This window comes from Dama dama, chromosome 22 (genome assembly GCF_033118175.1).
Source record: "Dama dama isolate Ldn47 chromosome 22, ASM3311817v1, whole genome shotgun sequence".
In the NCBI taxonomy this organism is placed as follows: Eukaryota; Metazoa; Chordata; class Mammalia; order Artiodactyla; family Cervidae; genus Dama; species Dama dama.
The window spans coordinates 37057493-37081418 of NC_083702.1; the positions used below are offsets into that span (position 1 = coordinate 37057493).

The 23926-nt window shown below is 44.2% G+C and overlaps 2 protein-coding genes across 2 annotated transcripts in view; one reads left to right on the top strand and one right to left on the bottom strand.

Annotated features, from left to right (window-relative positions):
- Positions 1 to 3117, bottom strand: part of MANSC4 (MANSC domain containing 4) — an 18751-nt gene extending 15634 nt beyond the window's left edge. The window contains exon 1 of the mRNA XM_061125197.1: positions 2680 to 3117. The gene's annotated coding sequence lies outside the window, so the exon portion shown is untranslated. The remainder of the gene's footprint in view (positions 1 to 2679) is intronic.
- On the top strand, positions 1847 to 23711 carry KLHL42 (kelch like family member 42). Its single transcript, XM_061125196.1, has 3 exons — positions 1847 to 2789; positions 12915 to 13108; positions 18216 to 23711. The coding sequence occupies exons 1-3, from the start codon at positions 1912 to 1914 to the stop codon at positions 18665 to 18667; spliced, it is 1524 nt and encodes a 507-aa protein (XP_060981179.1). The 5' UTR covers positions 1847 to 1911; the 3' UTR covers positions 18668 to 23711.
- The last annotated feature ends 215 nt before the right edge of the window (positions 23712 to 23926 follow it).

Sequence of the window (23926 nt, forward strand, 5' to 3'; positions counted from 1 at the left end):
GTAGGTGGACCCTTTACCACTGCATCAGGTGTGCCACCTGGGAAGCCCTAAATCACACAGAAAGAAGCACCATGTAACTGAACAACGTGTTGATATGATTTCATGTTTTAGGATATGACTTCCTTCTCTGGTTTTTAACCTTTCCCCTCCTTAACATAATCGCTTCCCTGGAGGCTCAGTGGTAAAGAATCCACCTGCCAATGCAGGAGACGGCGGAGATCCCTGGGTTGGGAAGATCCCCTGGAGAAGGAAATGTCAACCCACTCCAGTATTCCTGTTCGGAAAAACCCCATGGACAGAGCAACCTGGTGGGCTGCAGTCTATGGGGTCGCAAGGAGTCTGAAATGATTTAGCAGCTGAACAAACAACTTCCTAACAGAAAATGTTAATCAGCACTGTAGGAGGTTATCTTTTGTTTGAAATATGGGGCATTGTACTCATGAAGAAGTTACTATTTAACGCTTTGTCATTCATGAAGAAAGATGAAGTGTGTTAAAAAAAAATCCAAGGACATATTTTCCCCAGGTTGAGGATATTTGGCTCTCAATCTCCGGTCAAAGAAAGTTTCCAAGGGGCTTTTGTTAAGAGTGAATACACACACACACACACACACACACAATTCCCTCCCAATCCTAACCCTTCTTCTACCCAAAGGTAATAATTACCACCTACTCCCCCTTTCTAGGATTAATTCTCCTCTTACGAGCAACACAAGATCCTTATTTGAGGTGAGCTTTCTACTTGCAGTGTTCAGTGGGAAAAGATGGGGAAGCAGAAGCCTTGCTTAAGTGGTCCTCCGTTGGCGGGGGTCAGGGGTCAGGGAGGGGTAAGAGGGTGGCCAGAAAAACCACCTCTGTAGGAAAATACGAGCAAAAGCCGCCAGACCTTTTGCCCAGAGGCAACATTTCAGGGTGGCTAGTCCCACCAAAATGAAACAGGGAATGCAATGGCTGTTAGAAAATATTTTGAAAGAAGGCATCTGATCTACGTTTATTGAGTCGTACTTCTTTCTTTTAATAGCACAAAGCGCACAGGCCCTAGCAGCGCGCACACGCTCCTCTGCTTCGCAGCCCCGCGCATCCGCGCCCCGCGCTGGGCCCTGCACAACCTGCGGCCAGCCGGCAGGCCCTTCTTCCTGCAAGATGGCTCCTCCACGATGACCCTTCCGAGGAATCAGCCCGAGGTGCCACCTACGCGCCCAGAGACGGCCCGCGGGCCTCGGTCCTCACCGCGGACCCGAGGCCGGACTCGGTCGGATGTGCGACCCCTGCGTGATGTCTTTTTGACTCCCCAGACCTCGACTCATTTCATCCCCTTCCTCCCACGCCCCCTTCCCTTGCGTTTCCTTCCCGCTGGTAAAGCGCGGTGGAAGGCCAGGCTTCCTTCCGTCCCCCGCGCGCGCGGAGCGGCGCTGCAGCCTCGGCGGGCGGCAGGGTCACGGCGCCGGGCGTGCGGGGGAGGACGCGGGGAGGCGCCTTCCCGGCTCCCGAGACCCACCACCCCCTGCCCTCTCTGAAAGCCGGAGCGCGGCGGCGGCTGCGGCGGGGGTCCCGCGGGCGGAAGTGAGAAGCCGGGCGTGGGAGGAGGCTGCGGCTGGGGGCTGGGATCCCCTCCCGGCTGACGGCCCGGGACGACCCGAGCGGGCAGCGCGCGCCGCCCCGGCCTTTTTTGGCGCGGACGGAGGCCGGAGGGCCGGCGGGGGGGGGGGGGGGCGCGAAGCCGAGCCACCGCCCCCGGGACCGGGAGGAGGGGCCGCCTCGGCCCGGAGAGGCTGGGCGGGCGCGGGCGGCCCCGCACCGCCGCCTCCTCCCCGCGCTCCGCGGCCACCCCGGAACCCGGCGAGCGCGCGCGGGGGCGGGAGGCGAGCGCGCAGAGCTGGCGGGAGCCCCCGCCGCCCCGGGTCCCCCGGCAATGTCGGCCGACGAGATGGTGCAGATTCGCCTGGAGGACCGCTGCTACCCGGTGAGCAAGCGAAAGCTCATCGAGCAGAGCGACTACTTCCGCGCCCTCTACCGCTCCGGCATGCGCGAGGCCCTGGGCCCGGAGGCCGGCGGCCCCGAGGTGCAGCAGCTGCGCGGCCTCAGCGCCCCGGGCCTGCGCCTGGTGCTGGACTTCATCAACGCGGGCGGCGCCCGCGAGGGCTGGCTGCTGGGCCGGCGCGGGGAGCCGGGCGGCGGGGCCGAGGAGGAGGAGGAGGAGGACATGGACGAGGCGAGCCTGCTGTCCGAGCTGGTGGAGGCGGCCTCCTTCCTGCAGGTCACGTCCCTGCTGCAGCTGCTGCTGTCCCAGGTGCGGCTCACCAACTGCCTGGAGCTGTACCGCCTGGCGCAGGTGTACGGGCTGCCCGACCTGCAGGAGGCCTGCCTGCGCTTCATGGCCGTCCACTTCCACGAGGTGCTGTGCAAGCCCCAGTTCCACCTCCTGGGCTCGTCTCCTCCGGCCCCCGGGGATGTCAGCCTGAAGCAGAGGCTGCGAGAGGCCCGGATGACCGGGACCCCCGTCCTCGTGGCGCTGGGGGACTTCCTGGGGGGACCCCTGGCCCCTCACCCCTACCAAGGGGAGCCCCCGTCCATGCTCAGGTACGAGGAGATGACGGAGCGCTGGTTCCCGCTGGCCAACAACCTTCCTCCCGACCTGGTGAACGTCAGGGGGTACGGGGCTGCCATCCTGGACAACTACCTCTTCATCGTGGGCGGGTACAGGATCACCAGCCAGGAGATCTCCGCGGCGCATTCCTACAACCCCAGCACCAACGAGTGGCTCCAGGTGGCCTCCATGAACCAGAAGAGGTAAGCACCCAGCCGGCTCCTGCCTTCCCGCGCATCCACCTGTGCCGGAAGCCGTACACCTCAGGTTGACTCCACTGGAGTCAACAGCAGCCGCTAGAGGTGGTTCTGAGATGGGAATGGTTTGCTCGGGAGTGTGGTTGGCCTTGACTCTGGCAAAGTTCCCAATGAACTAAGAAATTGCAGAGAAGCAGAGGCCCCCGAGGAGGTCAGCTCGCTGAGTGATTTTCCTAGCAAGTATTTTGCCTTCAGACGAATTGCCTTTTTTGGGTTTTCCTAGAAGGGTACTTCCAAAGAAAACTTTCTTTAATTTTGCTTTTATTTTTATTTTCTTTTAGGAACTAATCCTGATTATAATGACACACGGGGCAGTAACCTGTAACACTGACTTTGGATGTTCTTGTTGATGACTTTGAAGCTTACCAATTTGTGATCAGAAAATAATCACTAGACTTCTCCTAATATTAGCTATCCAGGATTGCCTTCCTTGTTTTTTTATTCTCTTTTGCATCTCACTTTTCTTCCCAGACAGTCTTCATCATGGACCCAAGACTTGAGCCTGGCATTGGTCACCTGCAGAATTAGAACATGATCATCCACCCCAGCCTTCTCCCTTTCCATCCTGCACATCCCTCTCAACATGCACTTGGGTGACTTGAAGAAAGGAAAAGGAAGAAATCAGGGGCAGGAAGAGGGAACCGAGTCAGGGCTGGAATAGGAAAACAAGGGCAAAGAGCATTACAGGAAGAAGTGGTAGGAAAAAAACGAAAAACGATGGCAGAACCCAAGATGGCCCAGAGCCATTCAGAAGTGGGGAGAAGAATCAATGTAACCCAAGGAAGGACAGGCATGCCCTTTCTTCTGGCCCATCTGTATCCATTTCAAGCCCCCCACCCACCTCCACCATGGTTCCTTCCCTGAAGTGTGGAACAAGGAGTTGGGGGACTCACAACTACGCAAAGAAAGTCTTAACAAGAATGAGAAGGTCATTACGCAGGTTTACTTGACTTAAGGTGACCCGCTAGGCTGAGTCGGGGAGGGTACACAGGCCTTATTTCTACTATAATACAAAATTCAGTTTGGAACGTGTTGTTTTTTTTCTCATGGTAAAAAATGCATAGTTGTTCTAGCAAAACATGGTTAAAGGGCAAAGAATGAAGAAGCAGAAAGACTGTCACTTTTCTCACCCAACTACTAAGCAGGCCTGACCCTGCTTAGCTTCCAAGATCAGACATGTTCAGGGTAGTATGGCCATAGACAGAAAGATCATTACTACTCCTTCCTCCTTGCGGGAGGTGATAACCATCTACAGGTTGCCGTAGTTTCTTCTGTCCCCTCTCTAGTGCATTATTTACACTGCTGTATTGAAAATCTGATATCACAGTGTTACTTTTAAATGTATACAGTTTTTATACAGTGTATACACTGTATAAAGTGTATACAGAGTACACAGTGTTACTTTTAAATGGGTCTTAGAAAATGGATTCTCAGAGTTTTTTTGGACGCAGACAAGGAGCATGCAGTGGTGATAGATGATAGATCAGGGTAGAAGGCCCAGCAGGTTGGCATCTCTGTTCCATGTCTCCTCTGTACACTTGGTGCTCAGCACACAAACCCCGCTCCACAACCCTTAACACAGCACCTCACAAGATTCTTTTTTCTCTCCGAATCCCTGGTAGTCCTTCCCTGCCACCCCTGCGGGAACTCCTTGCTGTCCTCTTTAGGGAGGAAAAAAAGAAAGTATTCCAGTAATGCATGAATACATGCTTAGAAAAATTGCAACTGACATTGAAAAACCACAGAGTAAAAAAATATGTATATCTATAGACATATTAATGTAAATATATAAATACACAATATACATCACAAACGTATATTTATACAGTAATGGTGGTTTACAGGGGAAGATATATATGTATGCATTTACATGTTGGGGTGTATATGCATCTTATACATATTTTTACTGCAAAATTGTTGAGCTTATGCTGATTATTATGGCCCTTGGTATTTCCACTCTGAGAGTTTTTTTCTGTATCAGCAAATGTAGACCCACCTCTCTCTTGTTAATGGCTGTGTAGTATTCCAGCCTATGGATGCACAGTACTATAATCAGTTCTTCCCTTATCATGAGCATTTAGGTCACTTCCGTTTGCCATTATAAAAATCCCATATTGAACATCTTTGAATATGTGTACCTATCTTAGTTGGTATATATTAGCTCTGTATGGCAAATGCCTGGAATCCCTGGATAGATGGAACAAAGTATACATGCATTTTAAAGTTTGGTAGCTCCTGCCAAATTTCTCATCAAAAATTGATCTAATTGCCTCTCTTAGCAACAGTGTTTCAGCTTGCCAGTTTTCTAAATTCTTGCCAAGATAAGACATTATGAACACTTTTTATCTTTATCATTATAATGGACAGAAACACTGGTGTGAATGTCTCTGCTTGGAAGAGAGATTGTTTCATATGTATTGGCCATGTGTGTATATCTTTTATAAATGGCCTTTCCCAGTTTTTAAAAAATTGGCTTATCTTTTTTGTATTCATTTTAGAAATTCTCTTCTTGTATATAGATAGTAACTCTTATCTGTTAGGTAATGTTGCACAGGTTTTTCATCTGCCTTTTTTTTTTTTTTAAATCATAATGGTCAAAAATGAAATGCCAGAAGTGACCAGGCAGGTAGAGCCAGTGAGTAGAGGGGTTTGGAAGGGTTATGATGAACTGGGGTTACTAACCCACCGCAAGAGGGCGCCCCATCGCGACCACAGCTGTTCCTGCCATCAGTTCAGTTCAGTCACTGGGTCGACTCTCTACGACCCAATGAACCGCAGCACGCCAGGCCTCCCTGTCCATCACCACCTCCCGCAGTCCACCCAAACCCATGTCCATCGAATCGATGATGCCATCCAACCATCTCATCCTCTGTCGTCCCCTTCTCCTCCTGCCCTCAATCTTTCCCAGCATCAGTTATTGCCATAGGTGTGAGGAATGGTGTCGCCAGACATCCCAATTTTTAAATGCTGGCACCGTGCTCCATTTAAAAAACAAGCAAGTCGACAACAACAAGAACTGGCCTTGTGAGCCTCCAGTTTGGGGCTTCATGTTTATAGGGTATTTTTTATAGGAGAGGGGACTTCCCTGGTGGCTCAGATGGTAAAGCGTCTGCCTACAATGCGGGAGACCCAGGTTCAATCCCTGGGTCGGGAAGATCTCCTGGAGGCGGAAATGGCAACCCACTCCAGTATTCTTGCCTGGAAAATCCCATGGACAGAGGAGCCTGGTAGGTTACAGTCCATGGGGTAGCAAAGAGTCGGACATGAGTGAGCAACTTCACTTTCTTTTATAGGAAAAGCGTTTCAATATTTCGTAGTCAGTTTTGTCATCTGGGTCCTGTGAGCTTTTTATCTTGCGTAGGAAAGGCATCCTACAAGGAAGGCTTCTACTAGGAGAGCCCACATCTGGCTTGTGCTCTGTTTCTTTTATAGTTTTGCCATTTTACATTTACATCTGAGTCTTTTGGGGATTTTAGGTTATAACATGTTTCCTGAATGTTCAGTAGTCTTGGTTCTTCACTGTGATTTGCTAAAGCAGTTATCCTATGCTAATTTCCCTGTTTCCCAGCGGGCAGTTTAGCCATTCCTGTATTAATAACACATTTTAAAATTTTTGTAGCTTGGGAACCTATTTTATTGTCTTATAGCACAGAGACCCATTTGTTCTGTTTTAATTCTCTCGGTTATTCTTGATACATTTTCTCCTTCGGATATACTTTAGAATCTTCTTGTCAAGTCCTGTTAGAATTTTGATTGGAATTACATTGTATCATAGGTTAATTTGAAGGAGGATTCACAGTTCTCTGATACTTTGCAGATGGAAAAATGGTTTGTTTTTCCAAGTATTTTGGGGGGTTTTTGGTCCTTCAGAAAAGGTTTCTTTTATTACCTTTGTCTTGTCTGTTTTTGTTTTTTTTTTTTTTGGTTATTGTTATAATTATTCTTAGGTATTTTCAAGTTATTATTATTCTTTCTACACAGATACCTTTTTTCATTATATTTTTAGAATTGGGTGCCGTATTGGAATTTTAACCTTCTTTTCTCCTTCATATTTTGACTCAGATCTGACATAATCTCAACCAGGATTCCATCCCCGAACCCTCAACTGGACTAAATGATGAAATGCCATGCTTTCTTTTCTAGCATATGCCTCACCCTGAATTGAAATTTTCTGTTTTTGTTTTTTCCTTTCTCTTCTGATTGGGACCTATTGCTTATTCCATGCTTATGTATATTCATACTGCTAATATGGTGAGCAATAAATGCTTTAAATGCATGGCTTTTTTGAACTGTGGAGTATATTTTACATTATTGTAATAAAAGGGAATGTATGTTTTTGTTCTTTTAAAAATGTAACATTACAGTGAATATTTTTATTTTGTAAGTCATTATAGTCATTTTAGTTAATTAGAATCACTGAAAAATAATAGTAAGTAACATTTAATTGAACATTTACTCTCTACTAGGTACTGTCCCTACTGCTTTGCATGTATCATCTCACTCTTCTCAAGGATTATATTAGGTCCCCACTTTACGGAGGCAGAGACTGAGGTACAGAAAGTAAATTGCTCAAGGTGTGTAAAAAGTGGAGTAGTGAAAGTGTTAGTGTTCAGTCATGTCTGACTCTTTGCGACCCCATGAACTATAGCCCTCCAGTCTTCTCTGAGCATGGGATTTTCCAGGCAAGAATACTGGAGTGGGTCGCCATTTCCTTCTTCATGGGATCTTCCCAACCCAGGGATTGAACATAGGTCTCCTACTTTGCAGACGAATTCTTTACTGTCTGAGCCACTAGGGAAGCCCTACTTGGAGCTTGGTTACTTTTTAAAAAATTGGTCAAGGTGTGTAAAAAGTAGAGTAACCAAAGTTTAAATATTCATTGACTCAATATAACCATTTGGCTAATATAACCAAGTTTTGGCTTAATGACTGACAGTGACTGTCTTCATGCAACCCTTTAACTTTTCCTTTTAAAAATTATTTTCTTCTAAGAAGTCGAGCTCAGATATTTCATGATCCTGTGTTGCTTCTCAGAATTTCATCGCGTATGTCTCAGCCCTCATCACAGCCTCTGTGCCAACCTTGTTCTAGTCACTGTTGAATAAACCACAGTGATGATATGGCTCTGCCCTGAAGGAGTTTATAGTTGAATTCAGATGATGAGACAAATAAAAGTGAAACCTAGAATGGGATTATTGCTGGATAACGTGTCCAACACAGGCTCCGGAAACACTGGAAGAAATGTAAGAGACTGGAAGAAACACTGGAAGAAACCTTGAGTAGAAAGGACAGATGTTGACCCCTGGTTACACGGAGTTTCACATCTACCCCATTCACTTGCCTTTGCCGAGGTAACTGGACCACCGACAAAGGGATCAAAGACAGAGCAGCCTACTTTCCCCAGGAACTGAACAGTAAAATGATCCCATAATCTTAAATATCAAGGGACAGGTGGGAACTTAGACTCCCCTGGGACTGGGAGATTTATAAATCTCTCTTTACACCCTGGAGAAAGTGATGCTAAATGACCAGTGGTGAACCAAAACAGCAAAGAAGAAAAAAGAAACGTTTGGGATTGTGCCTTCTACTTGAGAACGGCCATGGGTACGCAGCACTGCTGAGAGGCTGCTTGGGAGTCCAAGCACACAGCACTGCCCAGTGGTCTGAACGTGGATTTGATCTCTGGAGTTGTCAGGATGTGACTCTGCATGTGTAGAAGCTTGTGTGCCCACAAACTTGCTTGCTTCCCTTCTTTGCTTTAATTTGGGATCACTTGCAGGAACTGGCACTGGTGCAGTCATCAGTTCGTTAACTTCTCTACTTCTAGAGTGGTCTCTAGTCTCTTCTGTTGCCCTGTACCCTTGCTCTGAGTAGGGTTGTTCTGCACGCGAATACAGCAAGGCTGGGAGAGAAACCTACCAAACAAGTCCTTGGCCTGGAAGGAATTACACTTGTCAGCTTTGGCTGTCCTCTTTCCTCTGAGCCGAAGTTTATTTTAGAACTTTTCTAGAGTAATGGAACCTTTGAGAGATTTTGTCCTCCATGGTGCATTGCAGTGGAGCCTCAGGATAGCATGAAGTAAAGTGTGTTAGTCTTGTCCAACTCAGACCCCATGGAATTCTCCAGGCAAGAATATTGGAGTGGGTTGCCCTTCCCTTCTCCAGTGGATCATCCTGACCCAGGGATTAAATCCAGGTCTCCCGCATTGCAGGCAGATTCTTCATTATCTGAGTCACTAGGAAAGTCCCATGAAGTAAAGAAAACCATATGTCTATTCACTTCCTCCTTGCACCCAATATGATTTTGACCAACAGTTTAAATTGCCTTGTGTGTTAGGTTTTCTCAGCGATGGTTGGTAGTAGGGAGCAGCCATGACTACTTCTGTCTCCTAACCTTTCCTTCTCCCCTTGCTGGTCCCCAGGGCACTCTACTATGTGGGGAAGTAGCATAAGGGAAGGAGGAGACAGAAGGCCCTAGTGGTCCACAGACTGCACCATCTTTCTCAGAGAGCTTGGGAAAGGATGGGAGAAAGGAGCTTGCTTTTTGCGCCAAGTTTTACCCTAGTGGTAAAAACTTTTTTCAGTAGCAAAATCGGGTGGTGGTTTTCAGTTCTTGAGCTCTTTACTCAGGGCTGCATGTTGTGGTCAGTGCTTGAGATGTCCTCCAGGGCCTCTGTGAGGTGGGCCTTACTGTTGGCTCCATTTTCCCCAAAAGGAAACTGAGGCACGGTGAGTTTCATTGAGTGGCATTCTCAGCCTCTCAGACCTCAGTCATCTTGTATAGCTGCTACAGCCACAGTGGTTGTAGTAGCTCTCGTTCGTCTTTGATACCTGTGTGCTGGTGGTTAGCGTGGTTCATGTTACTTAACTTTGAAGGATTTCAAGAGCTTTTAATTTCTTCTAAGTGAAGTAGAAACTAGATCATCATCTAATTTTTCTCACTTTCATTTCTATCCACTGTTTAAGTCAAGTATGTAGCTACAGCAAATGCTTATTTGATTTAAAAATCCTTTTTGTGTTCTGAATGGAGGATGTCAGGGACCAATATTAGGAAAAACCCTATAAAAGTGATAATTAAAATAATTGCTATCTTGGCTTCATACCTTTACCCTGCAGGATGTGAAGAATGGAAGACTTACTTTCAGAAAATGCGAAAAGGCAAGGATTTATGGACATGAGAGTGCTTTGTACAGAAATCCAGCACTTTGTATTTTGAAGCCAGTGACGGCCGACGAGAAACTAATCCTCCTGAGGTTAAGAAATGTAGGCAGGGATATGCAGGCAGTGATCTCTTTCTGTAGATTACCCTTCTTAACTCTTGACAACATGCTTTTCTTTTCCCCCCTTCACAAGTGGGGAAACTGAGACTCAGATCAGCTGAGATCCAATGCCTTGTTCAAGGTCACAGAGCTCTTTAGCAGGGGAGCTGAGATTTCCCCATACAAGCCTGGGTTCATAATCCTTGGCCGTCTGCCTCTTCATCAAGTGGCCTGTGTTTGGGTGGCAATTTCATCATAAATTCAATATTGAAAACTGTTTCTCTTTTCAAGTGAATTTGAGCATATTGGGGTCTGGAGAGATGGAGTTGTTTACTTTTAACTGCCTGTTCGTTCAGCCTTAGAAAGAAGTCCCTTACATATTGCACAGGACAAATGATTATGCTGGAGGAATATCAAACACTGTTTTGATCTTACAAAATTTATTATCTGTGTACCTTTGGGGAACAAAAACAAATTGTGGGCTGGTAAAATTTAGTGCTTATTTACAAGCTTTATTTCCTTCGGTTCCCCAAATTTGCACACACAGAGAGGGCATCACGGTCAGATTTTAAGGACCACTGGCAGCAGGAAAGGTAAGCACCATGAACCAGGGACCCCCCAGTAACTGCCACCCTGGTGAAGTCTGTTGGCATGAAAAACTGAATGGCCGATTGGGTTTAATGGACAGTATGAGGTTCTTGATGAAGAGTACCCTGTTCACCCTCTGATTTGAAAAACATGACTAAGCTAAAACTCATTTATATGTAAACATTACAGGAACTGTTGAAAAAAAATCCTAATTTTTTAGTAGGTGGCTATTAGGAACATACGTTCTATACCATAATGTATCATTGTTTATTAAACATCTGTTCAGCATGGCTACTTGTTCATTACTGCTTTTTAATCTAACCTCTTACATGCTTTTTTTCCCCATTTGAACATTTGGAGCCTCTACACCCCCATTCTTTTTTTTTTATTATATTTTTTATTTTTTTTCCATTTATTTTTATTAGTTGGAGGCTAATTACTTTACAATATTGTAGTGGTTTTTGCCATACATTGACATAAATCAGCCATGGATTTACATGTGTTCCCCATCCCGATCCCCCCTCCTGCCTCCCTCTCCACCCGATTCCTCTGGGTCTTCCCAGTGCACCAGGCCTGAGCACTTGTCTCATGCATCCAGTCTGGACTGGTGATCTGTTTCACACTTGATAATATACATGTTTTGATGCTGTTCTCTCAGATCATCCCACCCTTGCCTTCTCCCACAGAGTCCAAAAGTCTGTTCTGTACATCTGTCTCTTTTTCTGTCTTGCATATAGGGTTATCATTACCATCTTTATAAATTCCATATATATGCGTTAATATACTGTATTGGTGTCTATCTTTCTGGCTTACTTCACTCTGTATAATGGGCTCCAGTTTCATCCATCTCATTAGAACTGATTCAAATGAATTCTTTTTAATGGCTGAGTAATATTCCATGGTGTATATGTACCAGAGCTTCCTTATTCTTTCCTCTGCTGATGGGCATCTAGGTTGCTTCCATGTCGTGGCTATTATTAACAGTGCTGCGATGAACATTGTGCACCCGAATTCTTTTGTAGGACATTGTTACTTTCGACAAAATCATTGTGTTGGTACTTTCTGATACGCTGTGTGCTGTGGTTGTCTCCACTGCCCTGGGATGGGTGTGGTTTACACACTTGAGACGAAGGTCAGATGGCTGGTTATTGCCCGAGCGGGTCCAGAACCAGTTCTCCGGCTCTGTGCCGCTGCTATGAGTGTCAAGTTGAGATCGTTGCATCACAGTCAACTGACCCAGCACTTCCAAATGCTTATCCTTCCTGGCTTCAAGGAGTCCATTAATCCCTGTACTACACTGAAAGAGATGAATTTTTTCTTTTCTAGCCAAAAGTCATGAGACTTTTATTTCGTATCTGAAGCCAATAAGCAATTTAATTGTATTACTGAATATGAACCTTAAAACCAATACATTTCTCTTTTTAAAGTTGTTTACTCTTGTGATAGGTGAGCATTTGTTGATATCTGTTATTTGCTGAGTTAACCTGTATGAATACTCTTACAATGCCAGATCAAAATATTTCTATTTAGTTCAGTGCTCACCTCCCTCCACTTTGTATGTTGCAAAGCAGTGTAGAAGATGCCCTCATATGAGGAGGATGGGTGAGCCATCTGCTTGAGTGAACTCATGGTAAATGGGTGTTTGGACCACCCTGTAGAAAACATATTGCATGTGCTTGTCTGTGTAGGCAGTACTGATGTCCACCTAGGATGGAGCCTACCCGCTGGGAGTAGAGACAGGCAAGGGAGTGGAGTGGGTACTAACTCCCACTCTTGAGAGAGTCTTGAGTTTATTTTTTAATCAATCTATTTATTATTGAAGTATAGTTGATTTACAGTGTGGTGAGTTTTTCCTTTCTGAGTGAAGTATTTTTTACAACAATCTTTATTGTTTTTTTATTGGATACCGAGGTCTTGAGCTTAGCATATCCAAAGTGTCTTTGATTCTTGGTTTAAACTAAGCGAGATTAGTCCTTGTTACATTTAATTGCTTACCTTCAACAGCTAAAGTTTGGAGAATGCACCATTCTTGTGGCTTCTTGGGGATGGGTGAAATCTTGGATGCTATTCCATCATTCGTCTGTCCCCAGGCATAACAGCACCCCACTTGGAGAGCTCATTTCCTTCACATACCCAGCAGATTCCACACGCAGCTTTAGCAGACTGTGCCGTGGTCTTCTGCATGATCAGAACTGATTTTGTGGGCCTTTGTTTCTCTCTTGCAGGTCTAATTTCAAGCTTGTGGCTGTTAATTTCAAACTCTACGCCATTGGTGGTCAGGCCGTTTCTAATGTTGAGTGTTACAACCCTGAGCAGGATGCCTGGAATTTCGTGGCACCCTTACCAAACCCGCTGGCTGAGTTCTCTGCGTGTGAGTGTCAGGGGAAAATTTATGTCATTGGAGGATACACCACCAGAGGTAAGTGAGGGCCTGGAAAGTGGTCCTCCTCCGTGTGAACTTTGGCAGCCTGGGGGAGGACGGGAGGGGCTGGAGGAAGCCCTCTAGTGCACCCCAGCCTGATGTTATGTATTGCTTACTGTATATTTACATATCTGGAAAAAAGAGCATCCCATGGGACATCAAAGAGGGGTCTTTGATGCCTTTGTATGAACATGAAAATTGCATGGGTGTGGGAGGAGCTGTGAAGAAAACATGTCTTTTCTTCCTGCTCTGGAAATCCCACCATGTAGTCAGCCATCCTGTGACTTGGCTGGATATCGCCTACCTTCCTCTCAAACGTACCGCCTCATCTAACACTGAAATTTAGTGCCAGTGCATCCTTGCAGGTCTTTCTTTTCACTTTCTCCCTTGTGTTTGGGCACAAACATGTGGGATACAGATTCCAGAAATTCAGCTCCAAGCTGTTCACATATCATAGGAGGAACAAGAACATGAAGAGCATTCTTTCTTGAGCAGCAGTAGGAGGTGGTTGTGCTGTTTATTAAACCATACATATGTGTTTTCTGGGCTTTCCCGGTGGCTCAGATGGTAAAGAATCTGCCTGCAATGGGGGAGACCTGGGTTTGATCCCTGGCTCGGGAAGATACCCTGGAGAAGGGAATGGCAAGCCTCTCCAGCATTCTTGCCTGGGGAATTCCATGGACTGAGGAGCCTGGCGGGCTACAGTCTATGGGGCTGCAAAGAGTTGGACATGACTGAGTGGCTAATGGGCTTCCCAGGTGGGGCTAGTAGTAAAGAACCCACCTACAATTGCACGGGACCTAAGAGACGTAGGTTTGATCCTTGGACCAGGAAGATTCCCCTGGAGGAGGGCATGGCAATCCACTCCAGTATTCTCCTCGCCTGGAGAATCCCATGGACAGAGGAACCTGGCAGGCTACAGTCCGTACAATTGCGAAGAGTCAGACACAACTGAAGTGACTTAGCATTCGGTATGCACATGTATTTTCTACTTTGTTTGGTAGACATTTTATAGTTAATGATTTGAAAATAACAAGTTTCTCCAGCAGGTTTTATACTCCTGGGTCTTGGTAGGGAGCATCTCACAGCTTGTAAAGAAATTTTTTTTATTGGAGTATAGTTGCCCGATAGCTCAGTTGGTAAAGAATCCGCCTGCAATGCAGGAGACCCTGGTTCGATTCCTGGGTTGGAAGATCTGTTGGAGAAGGGATAGGCTACCCACTCCAGGATTCTTGGGCTTCCCTGGTGGCTCAGCTGGTAAAGAATCAGCCCGCAATGTGGAAGACCTGGGTTCGATCCCTGGGTTGGGAAGATTCCCTGGAGAAGGGAACAACTACCCACTCCAGTATTCTGGCCTGGAGAATTGCATGGACTGTATAGTCCATGGAGTCGGACACGACTGAGCGACTTTCACTTTCATTAGTTGCCTTACAATGTGTTCGTTTCTCCTGTACAGCAAAGTGAATCAGCTGTATGTTCACATATATTCCCTCTTTTTCAGATCTCCTTCCCATTTAGGTTACACAGAGCACAGAGTTGAGTTTCCTGTGCTATCCAGTATGTTCTCATTAGTTAACTATTTTATACATAGTGTCAGTAGTGTATGTATGTCAGTCTTAATCCCCCAATCCATCCCACCCCTTCTTCCCCCCTTGGTGTCCACATGTTCCTGTTTTATGTCTATGTCTCTATTTCTGTTTTGCAGAGAGGTTCATCTGGACCAGTTTTTCTAGATCCCCTATATGTTAGTATATGATATTTTCCTCTTTCTGACTTACTTCACTCTGTATGACAGTCTCTGGGTCCATCCTCATCTCTGCAAATGGCACAATTTCATTGCTTCTTATGGCTGAGTAATATTCCATTGTGTATATGTACCTCTTCTTTATCCATTCATCTACTGATGGATATTTAGGTTGCATCCATGTCTTGGCTGTTGTAAATATTGCTGCAGTAAACATTGGGGTGCATGTGTCTTTTGGAATTATGGGTTTCTCTGGGTATACACCTAGAAGTGGGATTACTTGGTCCTATGGTAGTTCTATTTTTAATTTTTTAAGAAAGATCCATACTTTTCTCCATAGTGGCTGTATCAATTTACATTCCCATCAACAGTGTAAGAGGGTTTCCTTTTCTCCACACCCTCTCCGGTATTTATTTTTCATAGATTTTTTTGGTGATGGTCATTCTGACCCATGTGAGGTGATACTATATTGTAGTTTTGATTGGCATTTCTCTAACAGTGACATTGAGTGTCTTTTCATGTGCCTCTTGGCAATGGCCAACTGTTTGTCTTCCTTGGATCCTCTTCTGTCTCTTACAAAGACACACTTCTTGGATTTAGAGCTGCCTGGGTTATCCAGAGGATGGCCCCTTCTTGAGATCCTTAACTAAAATTACATCTGCAGAGATTCTTTTCCCAAAAAAAGTGTCATTCAAAGGTTCTGGGGGTTGGAAGATGAACATATCTATCCAGGGGCCACCATTCAACCTTCTATAGGTGGTGTTTTTATTTATACATTTAAGGAGAAGCGGGGACGTGGGAAGAGAAGTGCATGGGGAGCAGTGAGGTTTTTCTTTTTCACACCAAGTTTTCATCACTTGTCCCCAGTGACTCTCCACTGATGATATCTGCCCACTTTTCCTTTACAAATAATTGAAAGAAAATTAAGTGACCTAGCAGTCACTTCTTTCACTTCAGCATTGGTGTTCAGGTTACAGTGGTCAACTTTATAGACTTAACTAAACCATAGACCCCAGAGAATTCCTGTGTGTGCATATGTACCTCTGTGTGTATCTGTGTGTCTTCTCTCCTAGGAAAGTAAATACAGTTATTTACTTTTGCACATTTCTAAGAATCCTGATTCCTCCCTAGACTTTGTGACACAGAATGTGCCCTGTGGGCCAACCCCATGCACACACAGCCCTTGGTTTCTGTTCTACCCCAGAGTCGGGAAGCCCTGACAGGCAGCACTGTAACCCAAAGATGACTCTCCTGGTAGATTTGCTAGTTTTTCCATGACCCTGGCTGAGCAAATGTTCTTTAGATTTGACCTGGAAAACCCTTGATTGTGTTTTCTAGTTTCACAGGCCACTACTACTGTGCCTTCTTCATTTGGGCCACCCACTGTGATCCCTGACCCGGCCTCTCCGAGCCAAATCCCCATGACAGGATGGTTAGGTGACGTGGATGGATGGCTGTTTGTGCAAGGGCTAAAAATGAGTTTTCTACGAGAAAGGGCAGGCAGCTCCTTGTCCTCTGAAGCCCCCGCCTCCTCTGCTTGGGCTCATCCCAGCACTTTCTAATAGTTCCTTGTCTTTAAAACAAGAGATCCTAACTGCCATGGGAAAAAAAAAATCAGGAATTGAAGTTGGGTTTTTAACCTACTCACTTAAGTCAGGTGATACTTTTAAAATTTATTAAGGGATAATTCATCACTTTAATGATAACTGTTCAATTATTTTAATTCTTTGGCCAGCACTGAAGAAATGAAATTCAATAGAAAGGAGCAGTAACTAGTAAAGGGAAGAGGGGTGATTTGTTAAATGTCAGAGTCAACTCTCAATGTAAATGCAAAAAGATCATTCCACTAACTCAAACCTCCTCATCATGGCCTGAGCTCTTGTTGGGTGAGGAGAGAAAACATTTACAGAAGACCTGGAAGGACCTTCAAACCTGGACCTGAGAAATAAATACACTGACGCTTGGCCAGAATAAGTCCTTTATTCTTAGGATGGGGAACCAGGTTACTCAGAAGTACTTGTTGGTAGATTAGTAACCAGACTCCCTAGTGCTGTCTCCTAGAATGTCCCCTTATCCCCTGTGCCCTCCTCAAGGCACTTGACTTGCAGCAGAGAGCACGGTGGAGCTGTAATTACAGTCCTCTTGGGTGGGTCCTTCTGTCTCAGGAGGAAATCCTGCTCCCAGCTTCTGCGGGGATCAAAAGCCTGCGGCTTTCGTAGGACGTCAGTTCCCAAGCTGACCTGTCTCTTTACAGTGATGTTGTTGTTTAAAAAACAACAAACAGAAAGTTCATTCTTTCGGATAATTCAGAGCATTTTTAATTTTTTTTTTTTTTTTTGCTGAGTCTAAAATATTCCATTTATTCTCCCCTTGAGGAAAGAAAGAATAAAAGAACAATTAGAAAAAGGAAAAGGAAACTAGATATTTTCAATTTCACAAGCATTTTTCAAAGACACTAGGCAACATTTTTCCTTGAAATAGGTATTAATTGAAAAAGATGTTAGGGTGGTCTTTCATCTACCATCCGATTATATCCACACAATACTTAACCATCTCAGGACTTCCTGGTGGTCCAGTGGTTAAGACTTCTCATTCCAGCATAGGGGGTGTGGGTACAATCCCACATGCTTCAGGGCCAAAAAAAATCACAAAACATAAAAGAGAAATAATATTGTAAGGAGTTCAATAAAGAATAAAAAAATGGTCCATGTTAAAAAACCATCTCTTGTGAAATGGGCAAGGGGAGGGGAAAGAGCCGTTGTTGTCGGCGCATCTCTGGTGTTACAGTTGGGAAACAGGATTGCCAAGCGATTCTGGCTCAAAGGCCCCAGGTCAGATTTTTTTTCTTGCATCTCTCTGACTTGCAGCTCGGCCTCCTTTCCGTTAGACGGCCCCAGAGATCCCACTCTGCTCACTTGGCTTCTTTCACAGAATCTCTTGTCAAGAATAGATCCTCCTGGGGCTCAGCCTGGCATTTGCCTTAGGCAGCCACTCGTTCTGTTCGGTTCTGCCGAGGGCTCTCTGAGCCTCGGGTTCTTCCAACACTGGCCTGGTGGTTCTCCAAGGTGCAGGGGGCCCAGGGAGGAGCGGGTGCTCTGTCACAGCGGCTCATCTCCCCGGCCCGACCGGCTGAGAGCCAGTCCGGAAGGGACGTGCCTGAATGCCAGCCCAGTGGAGAGGATTCTACACGGAAGTCCTCCCAGCCATCTCCCAAACTATTTCCCCAACGTCCGCTTTCCGGAAGCAGTTTGGCCTCTGCGCCAGGCGGTCTTTCCGGTGGAGGCGGGCGCGTACGTCCAGCGGGCGGCGGGGGGCGCTCCCCCTGGCGGCGTCCTCACGCGGCTCCTCTCTGCCTTTCAGACCGGAACCTGAACATCTTGCAGTACTGCCCCTCCGCCGACCTCTGGACTCTCTTCGAAACGTGCGACGTCCACATCCGCAAGCAGCAGATGGTGTCGGTGGAGGAGACCATCTACATCGTGGGGGGCTGTCTGCACGAGCTGGGGCCCACGCGGAGGGGCAGCCAGAGCGAGGACATGCTCACCGTGCAGTCCTACAACACCGCCACCCGCCAGTGGCTCTACCTCAAGGAGAACACGTCCAAGTCGGGCCTCAACCTGACGTGCGCGCTGCACAACGATGGCATCTACATCATGAGCAGAGACGTCACCCTGTCCACCAGCCTGGAGCACCGAGTTTTCCTCAAGTACAACATCTTTTCAGATAGTTGGGAAGCCTTTAGGCGTTTCCCAGCTTTTGGACACAATTTGCTGGTCTCTTCTCTTTATCTGCCCAATAAAACAGAAACCTGACTGAACTGACCTAGAATTGAGAAAGAAACCTGGTTCAAGACCAAAAAACACAACTGTCCAATTTCCAGAGAAACTGATTTTTAAAGGGAAGGTGTGAGTTTTAGGTCATTTATACAAAAGCTGTAAATAAGCTTACTTGAACTAATTACTTGAAAACTTGTGGGGAAAAAAGAGAGACCAACTTTATTATTTTTTTAATTATTGATTTTTAAATTATGGGAGCAAATCCATGATAATGTTTTTTGTACAAATGTGATACCCTTGGGCCAATGTCTGAAACTGATCTTCAAAAAGAAGATTCATTGTGCCTGTTTAGTAAGGGGCCAAAGTCAAAATTGGTAAGAATGCTAAAGATGATTTTTTAAATCTGTTTTATTTAGGTCACTTGAAATATCATTGATACCTTAAGTGAAAGGTTTTTTGTTGTTGTTGTTATTAATTTACTTGACAAACATGAATATTAATGCTGTCTTTCTCCCCTGGTCACACCCACCTATGTTGCAGTGTGTTTAAACTAGGGTTCTGTTTTCATATATTTTATTTGCACATGACTTTCCAGGAAACTTACACCAGTGGAACCCAACACCCCGTTCTCCCCAAAACCTGTGTAACAACGTTCTCAGCTATTTTTCAAGTCTTTTTTTTTTTTTTTTTTTTTAACAGTTATGAATGCTGAGTAAATAGGCCGGTATAACCTCTTGTTTCATTTATGTAGCAGATTGCAGATTTGTGTGGTCAGATAGGTTATATTGCTAGGCATTCTGTATTTCTTAAAAAAGAGGATATATTGTTTAAAAGAATGGATCTCTATATTTTTTAAATCAAGTCTTAAATGGGAAGGGAAGGAAGCACCAAATAAGAGAAAAAAAAAAATGCCTTTGAAAGTTACTTTTATCGAATGTATTTGACCTAGTTCTTTAAGTTTGAAAGTATAACTTTATACTTAGATCAGACACCTTTCAGATTTAATCTTGGCTTTTTAATTCATGCTTTGCTTTTGTGGGGTAAGGTGAGGACAGCTTTGAAACATTTGTGCTAGAGGGAGGGAAAGAAGCCCCTAGAGATGGAGTAGCATCTGCTGGGACTTCTAAAATTTGGTAAGGTGCTCTGTTTGCCTTGGTTGGTAAATCAAGTGGAACCCAGCTCAAGCAGTTGTTTGTTTACAGTAAGTAGTTAACAATGAATAAAATCTTCTGCCAGTCATAGATCAGCATTTCTTTAAAAATATACAGGCAACTCTTGGATATACTGCTCTTCAGTGCCAGACCACTGCAGTAAAGCAAATTGAAAGGATTTTCAGGTTTCCCAGTGCATGTAATGGTTATGTTTACACTATACTATATAGTCCATTAAGTGTGCAATAGTATTATGTCTTAAAAAAATGTCCACACCTTAATTTTTAAAATACTATTATTATTAAATACTGCTAACCATTATACCTGACAAAGTGGGGTTGCCACAAATCTTCAATTTGTAAACAGTGTATTATCTGCAAAGTATAGTAAAGTGAAGCACCATGAAATGAGTTATGCCTGTATATACACATGTAAAGCAATTTTATTTTCATTGAAAAACATTTTCTGAAGTCCTCTGATTTTATGCAGCGGAATAACTTTAAACTGTGAGCGGGATCCTGTCATTCTGTCCTAACATTCCAGTTTCAGTGTGCCTCACTTTAAGAAGGTTCTGTAGAAAAACAAAAACTGTTAGGGCAAATTCATGCATTCAGCATGCTTACCGATGCCTCCATTATGCATTCACTGGGCAGGTGGGCACAGAGGAGTCGATGACCTTAACAGGCTTCAGTTTATGCAAGAAGTCACTACAGGGTTTCTTCACAACTATGACCTCCTAGTATATTTAAAATAAGGGTCTGGTTGTAAAAAATTCTAGTTGCACAACTTTTCAGGAATACTTCTATTAGGTAAGATGAGGTAAGTCTTTATTGTGGACATGGAGATAGATCTTTGTGTCTTGTTACCAAATAATCTTATCAGTACTCTCCTTAAAACAATATGGAAGGGTTTCTAAGCCATATCCATTTGTTCTCAAATACTTAGCCTTCTTTTTCTTTTTTTAAAAAGAACAAACTCAAAAAAAAAAAAAAAAAAGAACAAACTCTGAACTGAAATTTTATTGGTAATAGTACTTTAATAATAGATTTATATTAATTTATATTCATTATAGAGTTGAATTTCCAGTGACCAGTAATTTCATTACATATATTTAAAATCTAATTTATTTTAGTGTTAATTTGTGTTACTATAGATCTTAGTATCTTTAAGGCTTAACCTTATATATTCCTAAGATTATAGCCAGTTGAATTAATGTTGGACAAACAGTTGGAGATTAGCTCGTAAATACCCACATTATAAGAAATACAAAATTATTCCTGCCAACCAGTTCTCTTCTTGATTATATTCTTTGGATCTATTTTCCTCGTGCCAACAATTAGATTCTTTGACCAAGTGAAGGCATACTGTCATCCACAAAGCTCTTTTTATAAACCAAGTTTAATGTGTGTGTATGTGTATCTGTGTGTGTATGTGTAACAAGTGTACATGCACACACATAGGCATCTGGCATATTAAGCTCTAAGATATGCAGACTCTAACAAGATTTCCTTGGGGCTGCCAGCAGTACTTAGGCAAAACAGAAAGTGCGGTAGGAGATATCTGTGGATTTGGGACTTCCTTCCTGCTGTACATATTAGCTGTGTTGATGTTTTGAGGGTATAATTTAGCCTCATGCTCTCACCGGTGCCAATGTTGTACTGAAGACTCTACCTATGATGAAGGCAATGTTGCTTGAAAGTCTCCCTTTACTTCCTCTCTTTCTCCAACTGCTTTCTCATTTTCAGAGATGCTTCTGAGGGGTGCTGCCCTCTCACTATGGAGAGGGAAGTTACTGGGAAGACCTGAGTGCTGGCCACCTTGCCAGAAGCACCCTATTTCACTGAGCATGGTCTGAGTGTGAATTGTTAGAGGGAGGTTATTGGTTCTCCCTGTCATTCCTTCTGGCTTTCTTTTCTGCATCCTTAGTTTCTGAGGCCCCTCCCTTTAAACATCTGTCTGATGAATGTGTAGGAGTTGATTATTTCAACTGTATTTGTTAAATCTTAACAGTGAAGTACTGAGAAGGTTATGGATACTAGTAAGAAACAAGTAGATTAAGATTAAGCATGAATACCAAAGAGAATTTAACTCTGCCATTTTTTTTTTAAAAAACCAAAATCCTAAGTAATTCCAAATGCCTTAGATATCAATTAAAATTGTTCTGAGATGGACAAAACTCTCTACCGGGAGAGTAATCAAGTAAATGCCTGTTCTCTTTCAATAAACCATTACTTACTGAGCGTTGTGAATGCCGTGTTTTCAGATTTCTAGGTCAAGTCATGACCCTATGTGTTTGGCTGCACAGGTAAATCCAGTGCGAAGGCTTTGCTGTCCTGGTCGACCAGCACTTAATAAGCAGTGGCTTAATGCAGAGCACTTGAGAGACAACATAGCAACAGAAAGGGAATATGGGTGAGTCCTTCGTTGGGTGCCTTTCTCCTAGACTAGGGCTGGGGAAGGTGAAACACCGTGCCACCATTCTTTCAAGGTGGTGTTACGAGTAAGCAGCACTTTTTGCCTCTGTGGCAGAAATTGGTCTTAACAATCCATGTCATTAATGCTTCCAGGCATCCATTACCAGCCCATCAGAGTGAGATGAGGTCTCTTTGTCATCCCTGCCTTGGGCAGAGGAGTGAATGAGTTACCTGAGTAGACACCACCCAGAATGACTGTGAAAGCAGTGAGCTGATTCAGCTGTTTTCTGGTTTCCCAAAATACGTATTAAATCTCTAACATGTGCAAGAAAGTGCTAAGAAGTGGGGAGACATAAGTAAGCCACCATCCCTAGCCTTGAAGACCTTGCAGCCTTGTGAAAATGTTTGTCGTGACCGTCTCAGACTGTCTGGAAGATGCCCGCTTTCGTCAGGTGCCCTGGGGCGTATTGCGTTCCTGCGTTTTCAGTCCTGGCCCCAGTCTGTCCCCTACCTTATGTTTGACTAACGATCATCATACTAGCTGATTCATACCGGCTATACACTCAATTTAAACATCACATCCTGTGGTTTTTATTTTTCTTTTTCACTGTATGCTCTTTTCTCACTACTTTCCGTAGTCTTCTCTGTACTTCATTTTCCTGAGAAGGATGATACGAGATTGGCTTTATTTAAAAATACTTACTAGGCACCATGGCTTGTGGAGCTGAGAGCTCAGCAGCTTGGTCCCATGAGAATGATGAGCAAAGCCAGGGAGGCAGGTATTGGGAGAGAAGCCAGCTGTTCACGTGTGTGTTTATACCATGCCTTTAACACACTTCCATAAAAAATATTAATAAAGAGATGGACATCTAGATACTAGTCCTGACTGAGAGTCAGTTGATTTCTGCCTTTGTGATAACTATTAAAGGGTATATTTCATTCACATAAGGGTATTTTTTTTTCCATTTTCTGGTGTTAACTTAGGAACACAATATAAAATACACAGCAATCGACACAGACTGATTTGAGCACTTAACATAACCATTTTTACCCATTCATTCTGTAGGAGACAGATTAAATGTAAAAGATGGTCAATTTTGAGTTGCAAAAGGTGCTGAAATGACTTTGATGGGGTTGGCTGGTGCTTTATCAAGTGGATGTCAGAGTTTATTACTAGTAAAGAAAAGGAAAATGTAATTTGCATTATTATGCCGTTTTTCTAAAAACACGTAATAGGGACTCTTTAGATGTCTCTACAATGTTTTCGTATCTAGTGGTCATTTTAGAAAAAAATGATAATCTATAGAATGAATAGTTATGTTTTGTTATGATTGATACTTTCTTGGTTAAAATGGTTGTATTGTGTCTTCAATTTCCAGTGTGGCTTAAAATGTAAACATTCACATGAGTCATTTAAATACAATGATGCCTATGAAGCACTCACTAAAACAGCATTCCTTTTGTGTTTAGAACTACAGAAGAAAACCTCTTCAAATAAAATAGTTCTAAATTGGTGTTTCTTGTCTGTTAAGTACCAGCTGTGTACTCAGGGCTGATCAGGGCTGGGGGGAGACAGATGTCTGTCGGTGGGAGGTCCTGATTGGTTGGAAGGCCAGATTAACCTGTGAGCCAGTTAGTGGAGGAAGAACCACGTGGAGTGTCTTATGAAAACTGTTAATGTTTGAAAAAGATGGATCTGGGAGGAGGAGCTCTGAATCCTTAACAGTTCT